At 55.3% G+C, this 20909-nt stretch overlaps 1 protein-coding gene across 1 annotated transcript in view; it reads left to right on the top strand.

Moving 5' to 3' along the window:
• Positions 1-20018, top strand: part of DOCK4 (dedicator of cytokinesis 4) — a 323634-nt gene extending 303616 nt beyond the window's left edge. Inside the window, exons 43-53 of the mRNA XM_054571366.1 lie at positions 5120-5296; positions 5970-6053; positions 8774-8893; positions 9192-9313; positions 9637-9757; positions 10643-10724; positions 10832-10941; positions 12332-12404; positions 14008-14121; positions 14771-14832; positions 17515-20018. Coding sequence (XP_054427341.1) covers positions 5120-5296; positions 5970-6053; positions 8774-8893; positions 9192-9313; positions 9637-9757; positions 10643-10724; positions 10832-10941; positions 12332-12404; positions 14008-14121; positions 14771-14832; positions 17515-17934 — 1485 coding nt within the window. The 3' untranslated portion in view covers positions 17935-20018. The remainder of the gene's footprint in view (positions 1-5119; positions 5297-5969; positions 6054-8773; positions 8894-9191; positions 9314-9636; positions 9758-10642; positions 10725-10831; positions 10942-12331; positions 12405-14007; positions 14122-14770; positions 14833-17514) is intronic.
• The last annotated feature ends 891 nt before the right edge of the window (positions 20019-20909 follow it).

The raw sequence follows: 20909 nt of genomic DNA, 5'->3' as shown, positions 1-20909 counted from the left end.
CCGGGGGATCGCGTGAAGGCCGAGCACAGTGTCGGGCACGCAGTCGGTCCACATGGTCAGAGGCCTCAGGGACAGGATGCTGGTGTGAGTGTCACCGGCCACCCTGGAGGGATACCAGCTGGGGCGCAGGGGTGTCATTATAGAACCTGGGACCCCAGTGTGCAGGAGCTCTCGGGGTGTAAGGCTTGCGCTGCGCCGCCCCCCCGCCACGCTCTGGTCCCCAGGGGCAGGGACAGGGAGAGCAGTTGCCAACGGCGACCTCGTCCGGGTGAGAGTCACCCCGCTGCCCTGGTCACCCTCGGGCTGACACCCCTCGATGTCAGCCGCAGGGCCACAGGCTGCAGCGGCGCCACGCCCCCCACACAGCAGGAGGCTTGAGGCCACCCCGGGAGCACCCCGCCCCTCGCTGGCAGCAGACGCGCTGGTGTGAAAGCCCTGGAAGAGGACCGTTGACCCTCCTGCCCCGTTAGTGAGCAAGCCCACTCCGCCAGCGGATACGTGAGGGCGGTCCCTGCCCGCCCCGTCCTCCGGGAAGGGCTTGTCCTACCTGAAATCTAAGCATCGACCCCTGACCCCCAGCGTATCACATTCCGTCGGGCTAAGGATTGAATGGCATTTTCATTTTGCAGCAGCAAAAAACATGCGCGGCTTCCTAAACACAGCCAGCGCCGTTGTATGCTCGTGGGGTCCGTGGCCAGGGCCCCCACGCCGCTTGCTGACGTGGTGCAGACAGCCGGGGGCTTCCCCCGGGAGACCAGCACTGCCGACCACGGAGCTCGGCGAGGCTCTCGTCCTCCTCCTGAGCGGCCTGGGCCCGGCCGCATGGGTGCTCCCAGCCACCCGGGCACTGACGCGCCAGGGAGCCTTTCTGCAGGTTCCGCAGGAATTGTTTTCAAAACTAAATCTATTTTTTTCCTGTTTAAAAAGTAAGCTTATCTTTAAATTTTATATGAGATGGAAATCCTATAAAATAGAATGCATGCATAATTTTTTTAAAACTCCAACTAACAATAATGAGAATGCTCTCCCATCTCACAGTAGGTCATCAGAACGTCACGTGGCTCTATTTTGAAAATAGTTCCAGCTCTTTCCAAGCCCACTGCTGGCGCCATCTAGTGCCTGAATTCTGCAGGTGCCTGTAGGCACTGCTCTACAGAGCAACCCACATTCTGTCACACAAAAGTATAGAAAATAGAGAGTTAACCCATTTTATTCAGCCTTGTACTTCAATAGCTATCCAAAAGGCTGATTTTGTTTCCTCTGCACCGTACCCTTTCTCTTTCATGCTAGCAAGAGTGTCCAGCCTTTTGGCATCTCTGGGCCACACATTAAATAAATACACTGCAACACATAATCACCAGGAAAAAAAAAAATCTCATAATGTTTTAAGTAAATTTACAATTCTGTGTTGGACCACATTCGGAGCCATCCTGGGCTGCATGCGGCCCACGAGGGATACCCCTGGTAAACCTCAAGACACCACGCCATTTGGTCTAAAAATATTCCACTGTGCTTGTTAACCAAAAAAATAGCCACAGTAGCATCCATTATCCCATCAAAACAACTAACAGCCCTTCCTCTCTCATAAGCACCCAGTCACTGTTCACTCGTACTCCACCAAGATCCTGCTTATTTTCTGGGTTCTGTTTGTTGGGTTTTTGTCATTTGTTGTTTGTATCCAGATCCAAATAAGAGCCTTCCGTTGCCATGGGTTCACAGGTCCCCCGAGTCTCTGGATCCATAGCCCCTGCCCCGAATCAGTCTCTTTCCTTGCGAGTTTGTTGTTGTTGGAGAAACTCGGCTGTCGGTCCTGGAATGCTCCCTTTGGGTCGCAGGCCGGTGCTCAGTGCACGGAGCCGCGCCAGCCGGGCTGGAACGCCGCCTGAAGTCAGGGTCTGGGGACCAGTGGGGCAACTGGACATGCTTCTTTGCCCCTCTATTTTTTATAAATTGGCAGTTAGTTATAAAGGCTCGATGCCATGTTGGCATTTTGTGTTTGTGTTTGCTTTATTTTTTTTTTGCAAGACTACTTCATAGGCTGTGCTCTTTGCATCTGGTCGTCTCTTTGGGGGGATGTGGGCAGCCGCCGAGATCCCTCTGCCCGGGGCTACACAGCATGGTGTTCCTCACGCCTTCGTTTGTTACGTGGAACGCTTCTGCCCTGAGGTGCGGGAAAGGAAGACTAACCTCATCCCTTTACTTACGGTTTTCAAATAATAATTGACTGGAGGGGTTTTGTTTGGCTGCTTTTGTTTGTGGCATCAAGAGTCCCTTGTGGACTTACACGTAATTGTTTTGTTTCAGTCCCTGGCAGTTACCGCTCTTACTCATTTTCAAGTTGTTCCGCTTGGCCCATTGGGAGCCTCTTCAAATTAGCTCCTGCGTCTCTTTGGCAGTTTGTTCCTGAGCTAACGCAGAGGATGGGACTGAGCCCAGGCAGGGGAATCAGCCTCAAGCCTTACTAGGAACTTGTCGACCTAGAACGTCCAAACCTGGACGAAATTTTAATGAGCTGATTCGAGTTTGAGCCAAACAGAGCATATGCCTGGGAGCAAGATTGCAACAGACTAAGAAAAACGCTTCCCAGGACAGCGGTTCGCAGTCAGTTTTCTGCGTTTGGAATGAAGGGGGAACTAAGGAAGGAGACGTGGAGGCGGGAAAAAGCAGGGGGGTCAGGTCACAGGACTGTTGACAGAAAATGTGCCCTCTGGAGGGTGGCTGGCTTCTTAGGGGCCAAAAGAGAGGCATTTCAGAGGGGTGAGAACCCAGACGCACAGAATCAGTGGGTGGGGCTGGCCTGAGGCACAGGTAAGGCTTTTGCTAAGAAGTTACCTGCCTGGGGTGACCGCCCAGCTGCCCCGCGCAGTTAGGAGCCTACGATCAGATCCCCCAGTCTGGTGAGGTCACTGTGGGTTAGATTTGTGACAGCACCCTGTCTTGGCCACAGCTTCACGGCAGTCGAGAGGCTCCAGGGAAGCAGGGGAACACCTGAGGCCTCAGGCCTGTCCCCCGGTGCTTCTTGCCACACCCGTGCCGACGGGGTGGGACCGCAGACGGGGGTCCCTGGGTGGGCTCATGGGGCTCCTCACGCAGGGAGCTCATTCCCAGTGTGGAACAGCCCGGGGCGCACACGGCAGAGGGTGTGCGACTTCTCCAGGGCACTGCAGGGACGCCTGCCCCCTGGATTCTGGGCGCACTGACCGCAACAACCTTCAGCTGGGGACTTCCGGGAGGGCACCCCCAGACAGCACCGGTCCCTGCCAGCAGTTAGTCCCAGCCCGCTGGCTGGAAGCTCTGATGACCAGGAGGCAGGTGCCCGGCCCTCCCCGCTGCTCCCACGGGCACTGCTCCGCAGAGAGTGTGCACGGGGGGCCTCTTCCCAGCTGCCTCCGCGCTTCCTGGGGTCCCCAGATCAACAGCAGCCCCTTCTCCAGGGACTCCCGCTTCTTGGGGAACAAGAAGACCTGGGGAAAGACCGCAGCCCGGAGGGCCAGAGGAAACTAACCCTTGAGGAGGGCCTTTGACACACTAGTCTTTGCACGCCTCTTTGGCTGTCTCCTGAGACTCGTTGCCCTGGACGTGAACCGGGCTGTCAGAGGGTCCACAGTTTAACCTGTGATCCCCCGGCCGGCGGGGGCACGCGTCCGTTGACTCCTGGTCGGAGGGGTAGCTGTTCGTGGGAACACCCCTGGCCCTGGTGTCTTCTCCAACACAGGGTGTCATATGTCATTTCAGTCTTTCCAAAGAACAGACCACACGGGGTCCTGCGGGGGCTGATCGGAGGCGCCTTTGGTCAGTGCTCCTGAAGATGAGCTGTTTCCACGTACATATCTGTTCTCCCATCTCTTGCGGAGGCACTGACCATGGTTTTCTTTAGCATCGGAGAAATAGCAATAATTCACCTGCAATATAGGTTGTAAATTTTTCTCGAGTCATTGTTTATCTTTTCCCCATGTTTAGTTTATTTACCTTAATTTTTTTTCATATTAGTAGCATTGGAATATATAAAGGTGAGCATAAATTTGTTGTTTTTTTTTTTAGTTCAAGAATACATAACATAAAATTTATCCTCCTAACCATTTTTAAGTGTACAGCACATGGGTGTTAACTACACAGACATTGTAACACATGCAAAGTTTTCGGCTTGCAAAACAGAAACTCTGTATCTGTTGAACCATTCCTCTTTCTCCTTTGCTCCCTCTGGCAAATTCTCTTCTGCTTTCTGGTGTTTCTTTCCTTCTATCTTCAGTGTCTTTTGATGAAGGCGCAGTCTTAATTTTGACACAGCCAAGATATTCTAGTACTTTTCCGTCGGTTTAAAATGATCTCAGTAACCTTGGAAAACTCTCGTTTGTCTCCTTAATGGAAAGAACCAACATGTAAATGTGCCCATTGTGAGCTCAAATCGCTTTGCCGCTGCGGAGAGCTTGGCCGACCTTCTCTGGGAGGAGCACGTCAATGACAGCCTGCGGCGCCCCGCCGCACGTGTGACGAGCGCACGCCCCATTTTCACAATGGGGCACCCACAGAGCCTCGCCTTTTGAGTCATTATGATTCTAGTTGGCTGTCCTCCAACAAACAGGCCCTGCGGAATACGCAGTTCTCCTGTTTGCTGCAACTCCCAGCCAGGAACCCCCCTGTGCCGCCTTATGGTGATGGCATAGGGGCATATGTGGTCCGTACGGGTCCCCATCCCATCTTCCCAGTGGGGCCGCAAGCGCCTTAGCACCAGAGCGTCTGTCAATGCATCTTTGTGTCCCCCGTGGTGCGTTGCATTAAACAAGCATCCAGAAAGGTGAAGGAAAGACAGACAAGTTTCCAAAGTCATGAGCTGACTTTTTTCTTCCAAGGATTCCATCGACTGTTGCAGTGCTGACGGATAGTTAGGGGTTCCCGACGCCCCACACTGCATTACGAGCAATGGCTCTCATTGCCGTCCCTTTCCAGACCTCAGGAAGGAACATCCTTTTCTGTCCCGCGGGACGGCCCCGGTACAGAGACTGACTGCGGGCGGGGGGCGGGGGGGGGCGTGCACAGGTAATTCAGAACCCGGATGACCCCCTTGGTCCTCCTGAGCATCGTGAAATCCAGGCTCCGTGTGTGCCCCTCGGCCTCGCAGGTGGAAGTGAGCCCTCTGGAAAACGCCATCGAAGTGTTGGAGAACAAGAATCAGCAGCTGAAGACGCTGATCGCTCAGTGTCAGACCCGGCAGATGCAGAACATCAACCCCCTGACCATGTGCCTGAACGGGGTGATCGACGCCGCCGTGAACGGCGGGGTTTCCCGCTATCAGGAGGTGAGGGCGCGGTGTTGCGGGGGAAGAGGTGGTCTCCTAGGGTTTCAGAAAGCTCTGTTTCCGAACACGCGCACACGCGAGCGTGCTCATTCCTGGGCACTCGCGGAGGCCGCCGTGAAGGGGAGCACATCGTCACTTGTGATGCTCCATTTCTCACATGTGGTATTTTGAGGGTAACTGTGTGCGCACCGCACCTGGAGGAATAAAAATAGCGAGGGTGTTGCTTAGCAAGTGTCTACCTAAAGCCACTGCCCTGAGCCCAGGCGTGCGTGGGCGCAGCAAAGTCCGATCCTGGCCGCAGGATCCTTTCAGTGGGCGGCTTATTGGCCCTCTTACTTTTAAACCGGAGGGCATGGTACCTTGGATGCCAAAGCCACCACATCGGTCATACTGAATCATAAGGTAAGGTTCCTAATTATTTAGGAATGTAATGCCACGCAGCTTATTCACCTGGATTTGCTGTTGGTTTTACCAAAATACTTACACAACCTTCGATCTGCCTTATGCTCCCGGTCCAACCAGCTGCCCACACAAGGATGCTCTCCATCTGCCACCCAAACATGGTTTACAGCGGTGTCATCTCTCTAAAGATGCCGGGTTTATGAAAACAACCGTGGCTTTCCTGCCCTTGGCAACTCCCCTGAGGTAAACTGATCATGCCTTCTCTCGCTAGGCCTTCTTCGTCAAAGACTATATCTTGAGTCACCCGGAAGACGGGGAGAAAATCGCGCGGCTGAGGGCGCTGATGCTGGACCAGGTAAGGGTGGCGGCCCTTCGCCTGCTCGCGCCACCGTGCGGGCGGGGACGCGCTTCTCCGGAGACCCGTGTGCGTGGCTTTCCGCACTGGTGGGCGGTTGTCCAGGGGTACAGATTTGCCTGCCGCGCCTTCCGAATCGCTCATTTCCGCTCTTCTTCCCCACTTTGATGCAAGACTAAATGGAAGAACAAGGAGCCCCTTAAAACAAACAATTTCTCAGGTTGCTTGGAACATTCTTTGAATGTCCTGTCCCTGGAGACTTGCTGTAAGCTTGATGCTGGCTTTTCACTCAAAATTTAGGGCTCAAAATAAGTGACTGAATAAATGAGCGTCTTACTTAAATGGCCTAGTCAGGAAGTGGACGGTCAGTAGACTTTGCTTAAAAGCAGTATCATGTATTGCAGACTAAGCCTAGAGATTGAACAAAACTATATACAATGTCATCATTTTCTACTCTAGAGAGTCAGTTTGTTTTTATTTTGTTCCGTCAAGTATAAAGCTCTGGGGTGAGTCATCTGACAGCTTTTGGCCTGGAAATGGTTGGAAAAGCTTTGTGCTGCAGGTGACGTGATGCTCAGGAAGCTGGGCCAAACAGGAAATAAGATATTTCACACCCATGGAAACCCAGTGCGTGCGCTAAAACGTGCCCAAAGCGTCTCTTCCCACTCGATAGCGCCAGGTTAATAAACCAGCAGGCACCACCGCCACCACCAAAGCATGCCCTTTTGGGTTAGGAAATGATGAGGTTTTATTGGGTTTGGGCCCATGTTTGATGCTCTGTGAGCTTAGTCCCCGGATCTTAATTCTGGGCACAGGAAAACGACCATGGACGAGGGTCAGGGGATAGAAGGGGGTGAGTTTACAGCTTCTGGAACAGAGAAATGAGTTACCGGAAACTGACCTGCAAGGAGAGAGAACAAGGTGAGTTCTCCACGTGGCCCTCGGGGTGAGGAAGGCACTGGGAGTGAGTCATGCAGGTTCCCAGTCTAAGGATCATGGAATGACTTCAGACTTGGCTGGTTTTTGAGAATCTGTCTTTAGCCTGAGCAGAGTTTCTTGCGAGTGGCTTTCCTTGCCCTGCCTGCCGTATCGGTCTGGCTGAATTCTTTCTCCAGAATCAAAGTGAACAGGGCCACGAAGCCTCTCAAGGAAAATGAAATCAGGGGCCCCGCGCTGCCTCCCCATCCCCGGACGGCGCCCACGGCCCCGTGGAAGGGCCTGGGCTAGGGCGCGTCCGCTCTCCAAGCACCTGCCCTGGCGAGTCTCGTCACGGCCGTGGCCGCAGGGGAGGGGCGGGCTGGCCCGGCACGGCCGGCTCGGGGCCCCGCGAGCTGCTCCGGATACACCGTCCGGGGGACCTGAGGACGGCCTGCCCGACGGAGGTCCCTGAGAGGGCCCCTCGGCCCAGGCGTGGCGGTCCTCAACACACCTGTGCTTGCCGGTCCCCCATGGGCTGCTGGCTCCGTCCGCAGAGCCCCCGGCCACAGAGCTCCCTGGATGGCCCACCCCAGGGACGGGGGAGGAGGCAGAAAGCCTGGCCGCGCGGCCGGCAGGCCACCCGGGCCCCGCACGGGCTGTGGCCCTGATTCCGGGGTACCCCTGTCGACCCCCGCCCCGCCCCGCAGTCTACTCACAGGGAACACAACCCACAGCATTGCCAGGACGAAAGGGATGTCGCCTGATAGCAGGTGTTGGAAGCCATGGAGGCTGGAGGGTCCCCCACGGAGGCTCCCCTCCCGCGACCTGTTCATCCCAGGGATGGGGCACCCGCGCCCGAGATGGGTGCGCCACTCAAACCGCCCCCCCGAAGCGCCCGACGTTTATCTCGGCTTTTTTTTACCTCGGCGCTAACATGCTGGTGTGGCGGGGAGTTGCCACAGGTGGCCCTGAGGAAGGGTGCTGGAGGCTCTGTCCACCCACGGTCAGTCCCGCGTCCCCTTGCCGTATCGAACGTCCGCGAGCTGTGGAGCAAGGAGTGAGGAACCCCTCCTCTGGACAGCTTTCAGGGGGCCGCAGCCGCGCAGCCCGGGGGCCGGGGCCGCAGAGAGGGGAGCGGGGGAAACGGGGGGCCTCTGTGCCTCTCTTGCCGGGGTCCTCCCAGCAGAGACCTCGCTCTAGATCAGGAGCAGCTTCTCGCTGCATTGTAGGTGAACAAGAGTAACATTGTCAACAAAAACAAGAGGCATAGCCACTGGCCTAGGAGTCCGGTGCATTTCTCTTCTCCTTGACAGATTTGGACAATCTCGGGGAGGGGTGGATGGGGTGAACGGGCACAGAGGAGCCCAGTGGGTGAGAGGGGAGCAGCGGGGAAAGGGGTGCCCCCAGAGAAGAGACCCCCCCAGGAGAAGCGCCCGGCCCTACTAACGGCGCGGCCCCCGTCCCACCTGGGGAAGTGTGGGGGGACCCGAAGGGACACCTGCCTGCTGAGAAGGGTTGTCAGGACAGACCGCAGACACAAGGGCAGGAGACACGGGCAGTGGGAACAGCAGATCCTGGGCGTCAGGGACGCCTCCCCGTTCAAGCGCCATCTGTGCCCCCGCGCGGGCGGGAGCCCTCTGACCCTCAGCGCCGTCCCCTGGGATGCCGGGCTTGGTGCTGTCGGGGAGCGAGGGGTCAGCGATGGTGTGTGCCGGACGCATGCGACCGTGCTGGGCTCTGAGCGGGTGCTCGGCGGCGGAGGTATCCTCTCACGTGGCCTCTCCCCTTCTGTCGTTACCAAGGCGCAGATTTTGGAGTTTGGTTTGGCCGTGCACGAGAAGTTTGTGCCTCAGGACATGAGGCCCCTTCACAAGAAGCTGGTCGACCAGTTCTTCGTGATGAAGTCGAGCCTAGGGATACAGGTGCGTGCACGGCGGGGCCGCGCTCCACAGCGACATCTCTCGGTTCTCCTACCCAACTGCACCATCTTACCATTCTATCTGCACGTTCAGATTGCATTGTCTTCTTTGTGCCGTGCTCAGCATCTATGAAAACGGAAAAGGAAGCGCGGGAGAGCGTAATAATGCTGAGACTTACCTTAATGGCCCTTTGTAACGATGTCATGACGCTTAGCATGCATACCGAGCACGCGCAAACGTCTCCTAAGCTATCCTGCCCACAAGGGGCCCTCCTGAGAGGTTTTCTGCGTTGGCCCCACAGGAGTTCTCTGCCTGCCCGCAGGCCAGCCCGGTCCACTTCCCCAACGGGAGCCCTCGCGTGTGCAGGAGCTCGGCACCTGCTGCTCTGAGCCCGGATGGCGCCCGGGTGATTCCGCGGCGTAGGTAAGTCATATTCGTAATTATCTTACAATTTGGCATCCCCACAAGATGATCTGGAATGACCCTCTCATTCTTTATGGCACAGTTTGTCAAACCTGCTATTTCTTAATGGAATAATTAGCCCGCGAGGCAGCGCGGACGTCTGCCGCTGGTGAAGCCGCAGCGGCACGAGGGACCGCTGGGCTCAGGCGTGCGGTGGGATCGCGGCAGCGGGCGACGGCCCAGCGGGAGGGGTGTTTCTGTTCCTGTTTGTTTGTACCAAGCCGGCACGGGATGACATGCAATTCAGAGACTGAGTTAACATCCCTTTTCCCCTCAAAAAACAGCCCATTAAGTTACCCAGCCGTCAACCGCTACTCCTCCTCCTCGCTGTCCTCACAAGCCTCTGCCGAAGTCAGCAACATCACGGGCCAGTCCGAGAGCTCCGACGAAGTCTTCAACATGCAGGTCTGCGGCGCTGCCCGGCGGCCTCCATCCGGGGCGGGGGCGGCGGTGGGGCGGGGGGCGGGGCCTGGCCGGGTGCACACCTTTAAGCACTCGGATCGGCCTCCGAGTCTGCAGAGGGTGGCACAGGGCTGCCGCTGGCTCCGCAGCCCCGAGCAGGCGAAGGGCCGGGCGGGGGCGGGGCCGCTCTGAGACCCCCTCCGGGCGACGCGGCCCTTCAGGCCAGGACTGTCGTCACCGTCACCGCACAGCCACCTCTGAGCCCCTCCCGGTGGCCCTTTCTCCCCTACGCAGCCATGGTTTAGGGTCCATTACAAAGTCTCTGTACTTAGGAACATGTCAAAGAAAGTTGCTGTAATAAAGAGGGGTTTTTTTTGGCCAAAGAAAAAATAGTTTTTAGGGATTTTAGAGTCAGGGTAGCTCTTGCAACAACAAATTTTCTTCAGACGCTGCTCACATGCATGTATAACAATTCAGTAAGGCAGCTGAGCTTTCCTCGCTGCTGTCTTTGAGAAACAGGCCGAGTCCGTACTGCCGAGCACAGGCTTTGAACTCGTTTTCGGCAACAATGGGAAGGCGCCGCCGCTGTCTCTTCGAGGCGCTCACGCCCCCGCACGCCGCCCCCGGCCGGGCCCTTGCCCGCGCCCAGCACAGAGCTGGCCGGCGGACGCCTTCCTCTGGCAGGAGGCGACATCTCAGGTTCTTGGTTAACTCGGACGGGTCTTACCAGTCTGAGAGGGTTTTTCCTCTATTTGTAAATGGCCTTTTTGCTTTCTTTTTTGGCTAATTTGGAAAAAACCAAACCAGACCACATCAGTGATACTGTCTCCAACGTGTCCGAGTCGTGGGCTCTGGCCGGTGTGTGATAATGCCTTCTTGTCCTTCCAGCCAAGTCCGTCTACCTCAAGCTTGAGTTCCACCCACTCGGCTTCGCCCAACGTGACCAGTTCCGCTCCGTCCAGCGCCAGAGGTCAGTGCCAGGCGGGGTGGCCACCGCGCCCTGAACTGGGTGCCGCCCCGTGCTCGGCTGCGTCCCGCCGATGGACGAGCCTGACAGCGTCTCTCCCCACTTCCCAGCCTCTCCCTTGTTGTCCGACAAGCACAAACATTCCAGAGAGAACGCTTGCCTGTCCCCGAGGGAGAGACCGTGCAGTGCCATCTACCCAACACCTGTGGAACCTTCGCAGGTAACCCTGTGGGACGGGACCCTAGAGCCGCGGTGGAGTGCAGAGTGGCGTCTCCGCAGGGACCCCGCGGGGTTAGACAGCCCGTCCCGCTGGGGGACGGGGCCTCTGCCTGTGCCCGTTGTGGGGAATTTCTGCCTGAGCCATTTTCTGGGGCAGACGCGTGGGCTGTTGCTGCCACTGAGGGGTGACCGGTGGGCGAAGGACGGGGCCTGGGTGCGGCAGGAACGCGGAGAGCCAGCCCCTGGAGGAGCGGAAGCCCGTGAGCAGTGGCGCGGCCCGCCCCGCGGTCTCCACTGGGGCCTGAGCCTTGTCAGAGAGCTGCAGCCCCTCCCCTCCCGAGACCCCCAAGACAGGGCTGTTCCTGCCGTTTGGCTTTGTCCTTCAGTGCGTCGAGGGAGAAGGGGCTGGGCCTTGGGCTTTCACTGAACCCCGCGCCCCGCTCCGCCCCCCCGCTGAGAGTCAGGGACCAGGCCCTCGGCTCCCCTGGACTTGGCTTTGGAGTCACTCCTCCGAGTCTGAGAGGGGTCTGGCCAGGCTTGGCCCCTGGGTGCCTCCAGGGCTCCTTCTGCCTCCGGGAGCGACTTTGTTTTCCCGCGGCGTCCCGAGGTCTGGGGCTGCCCTGGAGATGGGTGACGGCTAGCGGGTGGCCCGCGACCGCTTACCTTCGCCGACGGTGCGACCCTCCCGCAAGCCCCGGGGCTCCTGGCCTGCGCCGGGCTGCCCCCGGCAGACGCTCTGTGTGCGTGCTGACCTGTCCCATCTCCTTGTCTCTTGATGCTGCAAGGGGACGGTCGCAGTTTGTCCCATCTGCTCCCGGCAGCGCACGCTGCCAGCTCTGGGTAAATTTGAAGCAATGTGCACGTTGCTAAAACTTCGATAATACACGTCGCTATGGTGCATCTACTTTGAAGGACTTGTGTGTGTTCTATTAGGTAGAACCAAGTAAAATGGGTGATTTCTTTTGGCTTAAAAGTTGGAGAATACTGACTGCTTCATGTTTTAACCTAACCCAGGGTTTAGACTGTGCAGGGCCTTCCCTGGACAGTTTGAGCCCATATTTCCCTTTAATTCTTCCTGGCGTTCAGACTGCACTTTGCACCACAGGCTAGCTGCCACTTACAGCTTATTTTTCCCTACCCTTTATTATGAAAAGTTACCTACCATTTTTATTTAAAAGCTAAGATGAGCTTCGGAAATGTGTTTCCTTTCTCAAAATCTAAGGCTCTTCCATTTTCCCCTGAAATATGATTAAATTATTTGTTTCTAGGAGCCTCAGCAACCGTACAAAAATTATTTTGAACGAAGGTTTCAGTGCTGAGATAATCCTCTCATTTTCTCGAAGGCCTCCGGCATACGGTGCCGTAAAAACGGGTTCTTGTGCCTTTTCCAGAGGCTGCTGTTCAACCACATTGGAGACGGGGCCCTGCCACGCAGCGACCCGAACCTGTCCACGCCGGAGAAAGGTAGGGAGCCAGCCCCTTGCAGCCCCGGGGGCTCCCGTGTGTCTGGGGGGAGGCCGTCCCTTCGACGTTCGTGACACACTCGCCCTCTAGGGCGTTAGTGGAAGCCGTCATTCGAGGCGGTGTTCTCCGGGTTCCGCAGCGGAGCCCGAGCAGGCCGGGGCCCCTCTGCTCACCAGCCTCGGCTGTCATCATGGGGCCCCCGGGGCCGCCCCCGGGCTTCCTGAGGCAGGGATGCAGGCGCCGCTGCGCCTGTGCGCACCGAGTACAGCGCTGTTCCCGAGGAGCCGCTGGTCCCCTGCTGGCCTCGCAGCCCCTCCGCCAGCTCCTCTGCTGTCCGTGGTGACTCGGATGCTCCTAAAGGATGGCGGTGCCATGCACGAGGGAGCGTGCCCGCCTCAAGGTCACGGAGAAGAGGAGAAACACACACAGGCCTTGCAGGGAACGGCTGATTAGCGTTAGTCCCTGCGGCTCAGCAGAGGACTTCCTTCTGAGGAGCGGCGGGGTGGGTTAGTCAGTCACCCACTGGCCTGTCTCCGAGTCAGGCCTCACGGATCCCAGCGGATGAATCGGGAGTCACTCGTGAAATGGCCGCGTAAAGTGCGATTTAATTGCCCTCATTAAGAACTAGACTATATTGTCATTTGAGAAAGACCAATCCATTAACATTCAAACTTTCCTTGGGAGATCAAAATTGGAGAGCTCGTAGCCCATGTTATTTTAAGACACAAATTTTGCTTTGATGTGACAAGTCAAACATTGTTCTTTGTCTACAGAATTTAGGAACTTAAAAGGAACTGAGAAGAAGTATTTTTGAGAGTGGTAATTTCATCCCGTTAAACGAACGCTGTAATGTGGTGGCAAGATGTTGAAACCCTAGACGTGTCCACCAGATGGCAGTGTCTGCCCAGGGAGCAGGGGAACGCTAAGCCTTGAGCTGCAAACCTGGCGCGTAGCAGCTATTTATAGCCTTGTGCCGGACTGCGGGCTCCCTGGCAGGGCTGCGCTGTATTTCTGTCTCTTTCTGAAGCACGCAACACGCAAATTACGAGACAGAAATGTTGCTGTCCGCATTTTAAATTATTTTTTTAGGACATACTTCAGTAGGACACATTATTTTCAGCAACGAGGGTCCTTTTCCGAGCTGGCCAGCAGGACTGTGGGGTGTGGCTATCCCTTCCCCGTAATTCTGCCCGACAGTGGGAATATTAACTTGTCACCACCTCCTCCCCTTTTGAGTGCCACGTGTCCAGAAATTTCCACCACAAGCCAAGTTTTAAAATAGTTGAGGGGCAGCGTCTCTCACCTGTTGTCTAGCATCCGAACACATTGGTCGTCCTCAGCGAGCGCCGGCGCACAGGCCGCGGGTAGAGAGCCGTGTGGGTAGAGAGCCGTGTGCCTGTGGCTCACGCAGCAGACTCAGCGTCACCTAATTCAGCGTCCGCTCTGACCGGCAGGGAGGCAGCCGCATAAAGGCTCAGTGTTCAGGGGCGTTCCCGTTTCGTTTTGGTTTTTAATCCAGTTGTGCTTTCCGATCCAGGCGACCAGGCGGCGCGGGCCCCCCTGTCGCCCCAGTGTGTCTCTCAGCTGTGCTCTCCCTCCGCAGCTGTGAACCCCACCCCCAGCAGCTGGAGCCTGGACAGCGGGAAGGAGGCCCGGAGCGGGGCGGAGGGCGGCAAGCTGCTCTCCCCGCCTGTCCCTCCCAGGCCCACGCAGGCCGGTGGGTGCCTGACGCGACCGAACAATCACTTGGGTAAAGTAGCTTGTCCTGACTGACCCCTCCGGCTCGCGAGCCCCTCGGAGCACGGCAGGCGAAGGGTGTCCGAGGGGAGCGCCAGGCCAGCTGCCCAGGCGTTGACAGCGTCCTCTCTCTCGGCCCAGCCCCTGTTAAGAGGAGTCGAAAGGGGCCTGTGCCCCCCCAGCTCCACAGGCAGAGCGTGTAGGGTGTCCTCCTGGCCCCCTCCGCAGGCCCGGGGCGGCTCCCTGACCTCGCCGAGCCCCCGCGGGGTCTCGCTGGGGCTGCAGTCAGCAGCTGATGCCAAGGCGGCTCCCGGGTGCCCCGCACCTCCCAGCAGCTCCTGAAACAGGAAGCAGCTCAGGAGCATCTGGACTTTGGAGACGTGGCAGGGACGTCGGCCCATTTGGGGCCCTGTCGCTTTGGGAGACGGAGTGGCTCTCCACTCGCTGTCCCAGTCCCAGCGCCACCGTCCTCAGGGTGGGCGCCCTTCGTCCCGCCCTCAGCGCCCTCCCCCAGGGCCCTGTGCGCCGGGTCACCTGTGTGGGCCACACGCACACACGCATGCACAGGGGCTTTTGCAGACGGCCCGCCGCCTGGCTCTTCCGATCTGAAACGCCCTCTCTCCCCACAGCTTCGCCAGCGAGGCAGACGACGTCGGTGTCCCCCTCGCCCGCCGGGCGGTCTCCCATGAAGGTAGGGCTCTTACCCCGCCAGGGCCGGAGGCTGGCCCTGCCCAGCTGCTTTTCCCCTTCACACGGCCCCCCCACATTAGCGAGGTGCTTGTGCTCGCACAGACCAGGCGAGGGCAGGCAAAGAGGGGGCGGGGAGGCCCTGCGTGGACCCTGCTCCCCAGACGCAGATTTCAGATCCGCCCGTGTTCAGATTATCCTGCAAAGGGAGCCAGTGAGAATGTGCAGACCGGCGGAGGTGCACCCCAAAACAGGGAAGAAACAGGGGCCCAGTGTTGTCTCCGAGGACATGTCGGTCTGGCCTTTCGGTTTAAGGGACACGAAACGCACGCGCGCACACGCGCACACAGCCTCACATTGTCCTTCACGGTCAGATGCGCCGTGATCCTGCGCCTCTCGCCTCCATCCTCCGTCTCACCCATGTTGACAAAGCCAAACCCAGTTTCTTCTCTTTGCCATTGGAGCTGCATCCCTGACCGTGAAAACTAGGCAGTGCAAGGAATTTTGAAAGGTCCAGGGAACCCCCAGGAAAGCGTTAGCGATCAGACGTTCGCTGGGCTCGGTAGGTGCGGGCTGTTTCACGCCTCCGGACAGGCAGGCTCCCCGACGGAGGGAGGCCGTCGTCTTCCAACGCGAGTCAGGCTGGCCGCCGGCAGGCCAGTCCCCGCAGACGGCGCCGTTCAGGGCCGCCGCAGCGCCAGGGGCCAGTGTGAGCTCGAAGGGAGGGCCCCCGCGCCCCCTGTCCTTGTCGTCAGTGAGAGAGCTCTGGCCAACACGAGAGAGAAAGACGCCCTGGCTCCTGCGCACACACCGGGGCGGGTCGTGCGCCGCCTGGTGCAGCCACTGCTCTAGAAAGAGGGAATCTGAAAAACAAAACCAAAAAGATGGAGAAATGGCAAAGGCACGTGATTGCACCTGCACAGCCAGCGCTTCTGACTTACGTGCTTGCTGGCGAGCGCAAGGTGCTTGCTGGTCTTGCTCTGCACCGCAGCCCTCAGTGAGCAAGTCCCTGGGGCTGGGTTTGCCTCACAGCTGGAGACCTCCGTCCTCGGGTGCCCAGAGGGATGGTGACGTGGCCCCAGCGTTGCCCCAGCTTTCCGCTCGCCCGCACCAGCCTCGGGCCCCCACGTGGAGCTCTGGGATGGATGCCTGCGTCATTCCGCGTGGCTTTGCAGCAGAGCCATAACGCGATCGGCCTTAGAGATGGGCTCTTCAAAGTAACGAGTGCTAAGGCGATGCCAGTGTTTAAGGGGCTGCCAAGAGTCCGACTCCGTAGCAGGCCTGCGTGCGTTCTCACCGGCCACCCTTCCTGCGGCCACGTCCTCACGGTGGGGTCAGGAGGGCCAGCGGACCGGACGCTTGCGTGTGGCCCCGGCCACAGGTGAGCCCGCTCTGCTACGCGTTTCTGGCTCCTCGTGGTTAGAGTGCCGTTGGCTGCCTTATACTGAGGCCGCTTTTTTCAGCGAGTGGACGGTGGAGTTAACCCTGAGGAGAAGTCTGAGCTTGCAGCCTCCTGTTGAACTTGGAGTCTAATTTTTTGACAAAAACGGTAGTGAATTAGGGTCTCTAAATTGACCAGGCTTAACTTTAGGCTCCTACTAACTGCAAGGATTTGTGTCTACTGACATTTTGTTTACAAAGACAGACCAAGGTAAGGTTAGGCCAGGAACACATTATTCTAAGTACTGTATTTTGCCGTGTATAATGCACGGTCACATTTTTGGCCCAAACTTTCAGGGCGTCGGAGGCGGGGGGATCTTTTAATTTTTGGCCTAAACTTTCAGGGGGAAAGAAATCTTTCATTTTAATTTTTTAATTCTATTAGTTTTTTACATTTAGAAACAAAACTGATTCTCGTATTCCAGGGTATTATTTTGCATACAGATCTTGCTATTGCTTTCCAGAATTACACTTTGAACACATAAGCATAAATAAAAGAGAAACATTTATATAGCTAGGGAATTAGTACTACCCAGGTATAACATGCATCCTTATTTTTCCCTCAAAAATTTGGGCAAAAAATGTGCGCTTTATACACGGCAAAATATGGTATGTTCCCTAGAACAGTAGATTTATAGGCCATTCTGTGATGAAGGGGAAAAGGGCCTGTAGTCGCGTCCATTTAGAAAACGGTGGCTGAACAAAGTCGTTGCGGTGCAGATGCTCGCGGGAGGACCACCGGGTGCATGGGGTGCCTTGTGGTCTGGTGGGGAGTGCGGCCGAGTGAAGAGTCCGTGACCCATCGGAGGGAACAGGCCCTGATAAAAGACCCAGAGAGACCGCGCCATCGTGGCTTGACCTCCCAGCTCTTTGTGAAATGCCAGGAATCTGGCTCGAACGATGAAATTTATTTTCTGACTCTTCTGGAGGCTGCACATCCAAGAGGAGGTCTCGCCAGGTTTCTCCAGGCACCTTTGCCCCCGTCCCAACGTGGTTTCTTCTCTGTGTGCGTGCGCCTTCGGTGTGTGTGACAGGTCAGGTTAGATCAGGGCTCGCCCCAGGCCTCGTGTTAAAGTAGCCAGCGCTCTGGAGGCCCGTCTCCGAATACGGCCCCGCCTGGGGTACGGCTTAGGGCTTCGCCCGCTGAATGCGGGGGGGGGGTGGCGTCCACCCGTGCCAGGCTCTGACTCTGCTGTGTCCCCCCGCCCCTCCCTCCCTCCCTCTGCGCCCTTGTCCCCTTGCGCAGGGCCCCACGCAGTCCTTCACGCCCTCGCCCGTGGAGTACCACTCGCCCACGCTGCTCTCCAACTCCCCCGTCCTGTCGGGCAGCTGCAGCAGCGGCATCTCTTCGCTCAGCCGGTGCAGCACGTCGGAGACCTCGGGCTTCGAGGGCCCGCTGGCCGAGCCGCCGGCGCCGGGCTGCAGCGGGCCCGAGGAGCCCGTGCGCAAGGACAGCAAGACGCCGCCGCCCTACAGTGTCTACGAGCGGACTCTGCGGCGCCCCGTCCCGCTACCTCACAGCCTCTCCATCCCCGTCGCCCCCGAGCCGCCCGCCTTGCCGCCCAAGCCCCTGGCCGCGCGCCCCGGCCACCTGGAGAACGGCACCAGGAGGACTGACCCCGGCCCGCGGCCCCGGCCCCTGCCCAGGAAGGTCTCTCAGCTGTGAGCCCCTGTTCCGTGGACCTGCGATGGCGCCTGTGCCATTTCCAGGAGAGTAAGAAGTATGATGAGACATTTAGCGTAGGCACTTTAATACCTTAGATTTGTCTTTACATGAATGGAATTAAAACTTGCTTGTTAATATAATGTTGCACAATATTAAAAGTTACTGACCTGAAACGCCAGATGTTACATGAAGTATGGCTGAATTTCATTAAAAGCGTCTCTCCTTTGAAAGTGGTAAATAGTGATCAAGACTTCTTTTGTATCTTTTTATGTTCACTTTTTTTACATAGTCTAATGTTCAGACCAATACAGTATTGTCGAACAATACGATGTGTGATAATGTTGTATATTTTTTACTGAATACTTGATACTCTGAGAAAGCTCGTTAAGTCGATGCACATCCTCACACAAGGGTCCTTCCCTTAGAAGACTTCTGGGAATGAGGCGAGGTGTCCAGCTCCTTGTACGAGCAGGTGGATCGAGGTGAGTCCCCAGAATTAAAAGTTAGAGCAGGCTATTTAGACAAGATACTTCAGGGGTGGCCGGGATGGGACTGGAAATTGTTTTGTCCTTGCGATATAATGCTCCTCCGAGGTTGCCTTTGACACGTGAAAGCTGTCTGCATTCATAAAACTCCACTTTGTGAATTGGTCGGTAAACCCTTTCATACTCAGACACCATGGCATCTACTGTATTTCCCTTCAAGGTGCAATTTACTTTCAGAGCAGAGATTAAGGAACAGACCCCAGGAGAAATGTTTACTTGAAGCTCGGGCTTCCTTACTTGATAGTTTCCTCCACCAGATTTGTCATCGAAGAAGAGCAGGTATCCGTGTAGTGAACAGGCACAAATTAATGTGTCCCATTAACAAGAATTCAGGAATCAATGCAGGACAGTGTTAAATCAATAGCGTAAATGAAGAAAAAAAAAAAAACCTTAGAGAAAATACATTAGCATGATTAAAAGGCAAAAGGACTTTCGAAAGGCAAGGGTGTTAACCTTCGATCCCACACAAAATAAAAGATTCCCCGCACCTGTCCCTTCTTACTGGTGGCCCTTGTCTCCTTGGCTGTCCCCGTGCCCTGTTGTGGAAGGAGGGCGGCTGTAGATGGTTCTAGCTTGACTGTTCAACGCGCATCTTAGATCCGCAGATAGAGGGGCAGATCCCACGGCCCTAGGGTAGGAGCACAGCACCTTGTACGTAGTAATGTATTTTGTACCTTTGTTTTTTCTCTTGCTGTTTGTAACACTCAATTGACAATAGATCTGAGCTGTATTTTCAATCATGCTGTTAAATATTTTCCCTCTTTTGTTGGGAAGCCCCTTTCAGTTTACCTGTGTGCGTGGCGGCGTTGGTAGCTGACCTGGGCGGCACTGACCTTTTTTTATATCCCCGTAATGAAACCATTCAGCAGGTGTACGCTGTTGAGGCTGGTTCTAGAGGTTTTCTATAATAAATGTTCAAGTATTTTTGTACATAACTGGTTAATTTTAATAAGAGATACCATTATGTGTAAAAAAAACAGTAAAAATAAAAGCAAACAGTTGTGGATGCAGTATGATTGTTGTACTTATGCCAAATACTTTATGTATGGAAAAAGAATATTTGTACATATGTGCTTTTAACAATAATTCTGCCATATTGACTTTACAATTTTGAATGTCAAAAAAATTAATATATGTTAAAAATATTTATGTTTAGTGAAGGTATTCATAATTGAGAAAAGGAACATATAAATTTTAGCTTTGTATCTTGCAAGTTTTGCAGTCAGAAATTTCTTGAATTAGCTTTTGCTTTGGATGATAACACTTTGTGTTTGTAATCACCTCCTTAAACAATATCTAGACCTACCCATAGGAAGCGCCACATTTCTGTTGTTTTAAAGAAGTAAAGCCTTCCATTTAAATAAGGTGACATGCATAAGATAACAAAGCTTCTTTGATTTCCTTTCCTCTGTAATTTAATAGATTTGTTGACTAGTGCTTGAGCACAGTATAAATCAGTGTTATTTGCTCTTGAAGCCATTTTATTAAAAAAAAAAAAACTTTTGCAATGAACAGTTGATCATGTGCGTGTATTTCTGAAGCAGCTACAAAGCAGGACACTTCAAGAGATTCTGTGAGCTCAGACGTTCCTATTGGTTGCTGCTGAGGGGTAAATATTAAATAAAATTACCTGATTAATCTTGGCATTTCTGTCCTCCCTGTCATTGGTGCGTCTTTACCTGGAACCGAAACTGTATAAATCTCTTGATTCTATCACAGAGAAACGTTCAGACTTCTTTGTTGATCGTGTTTGGTTGTTGCTATGCCTTGGTTGATTTACTTTCTCTACCCGCAAAGCTTATTTCTGCTGTAAGAACAAAGGTTGAAAGGTAATAGTGTGGGTTAGTATCAGTAGGGAAGGTAACATTCACCAGGAGGCTGGCCATAAATCGGTCAAACCAGAACCAAATGAACAAGTCAAACCACCCAAGTCTGCTGCAGATTCACTGCCAACTGCAGCAACGATATTTGAGAGATGCTGCTCAACACACTGACTACCAAGTTTCTGCTCCTGAAGCCTGGCTTTTACTTTGGTGCGATGCTCTTCTGCTAGGGTAGGCCTATGACACGCATGTGACTCAGTGCTACGCAAGCCACTGTCTAAAGCCTCTGTCCCATTAAATACCAAACCCACCCAAACACCATCGTCAATGTCCTCCCGATCCACTACGCGACTTCAGAGCATTTCTGGGTCACTTTCACTACCAGTGTGCTCATCTGCATTTGGAGTCTACAAGCATAGTTACAATATGAATAGCTTGCTGGCTAAGTAATCTTCTCTCTGGATGGTTATTGATTGTTCAACAAAAAACAAGAACAACGAGAACAACAAGTCGCAGGGTTCTGCCTTCACTTGAACCTCTGCCATTCAGAGGTCGTTCGTACTGAAATAGATTCTTAGTTATCGATCGAGATAGAACCTTGCCCTCC

This window comes from Pteronotus mesoamericanus, unplaced genomic scaffold, assembly GCF_021234165.1.
Source record: "Pteronotus mesoamericanus isolate MK-2021 breed Mesoamerican mustached bat unplaced genomic scaffold, CSHL_Meso_final contig_220, whole genome shotgun sequence".
NCBI lineage: Eukaryota > Metazoa > Chordata > Mammalia > Chiroptera > Mormoopidae > Pteronotus > Pteronotus mesoamericanus.
Note: the sequence above shows the minus strand (reverse complement) of the source record. Positions and strands in the feature narration are given on the sequence as shown.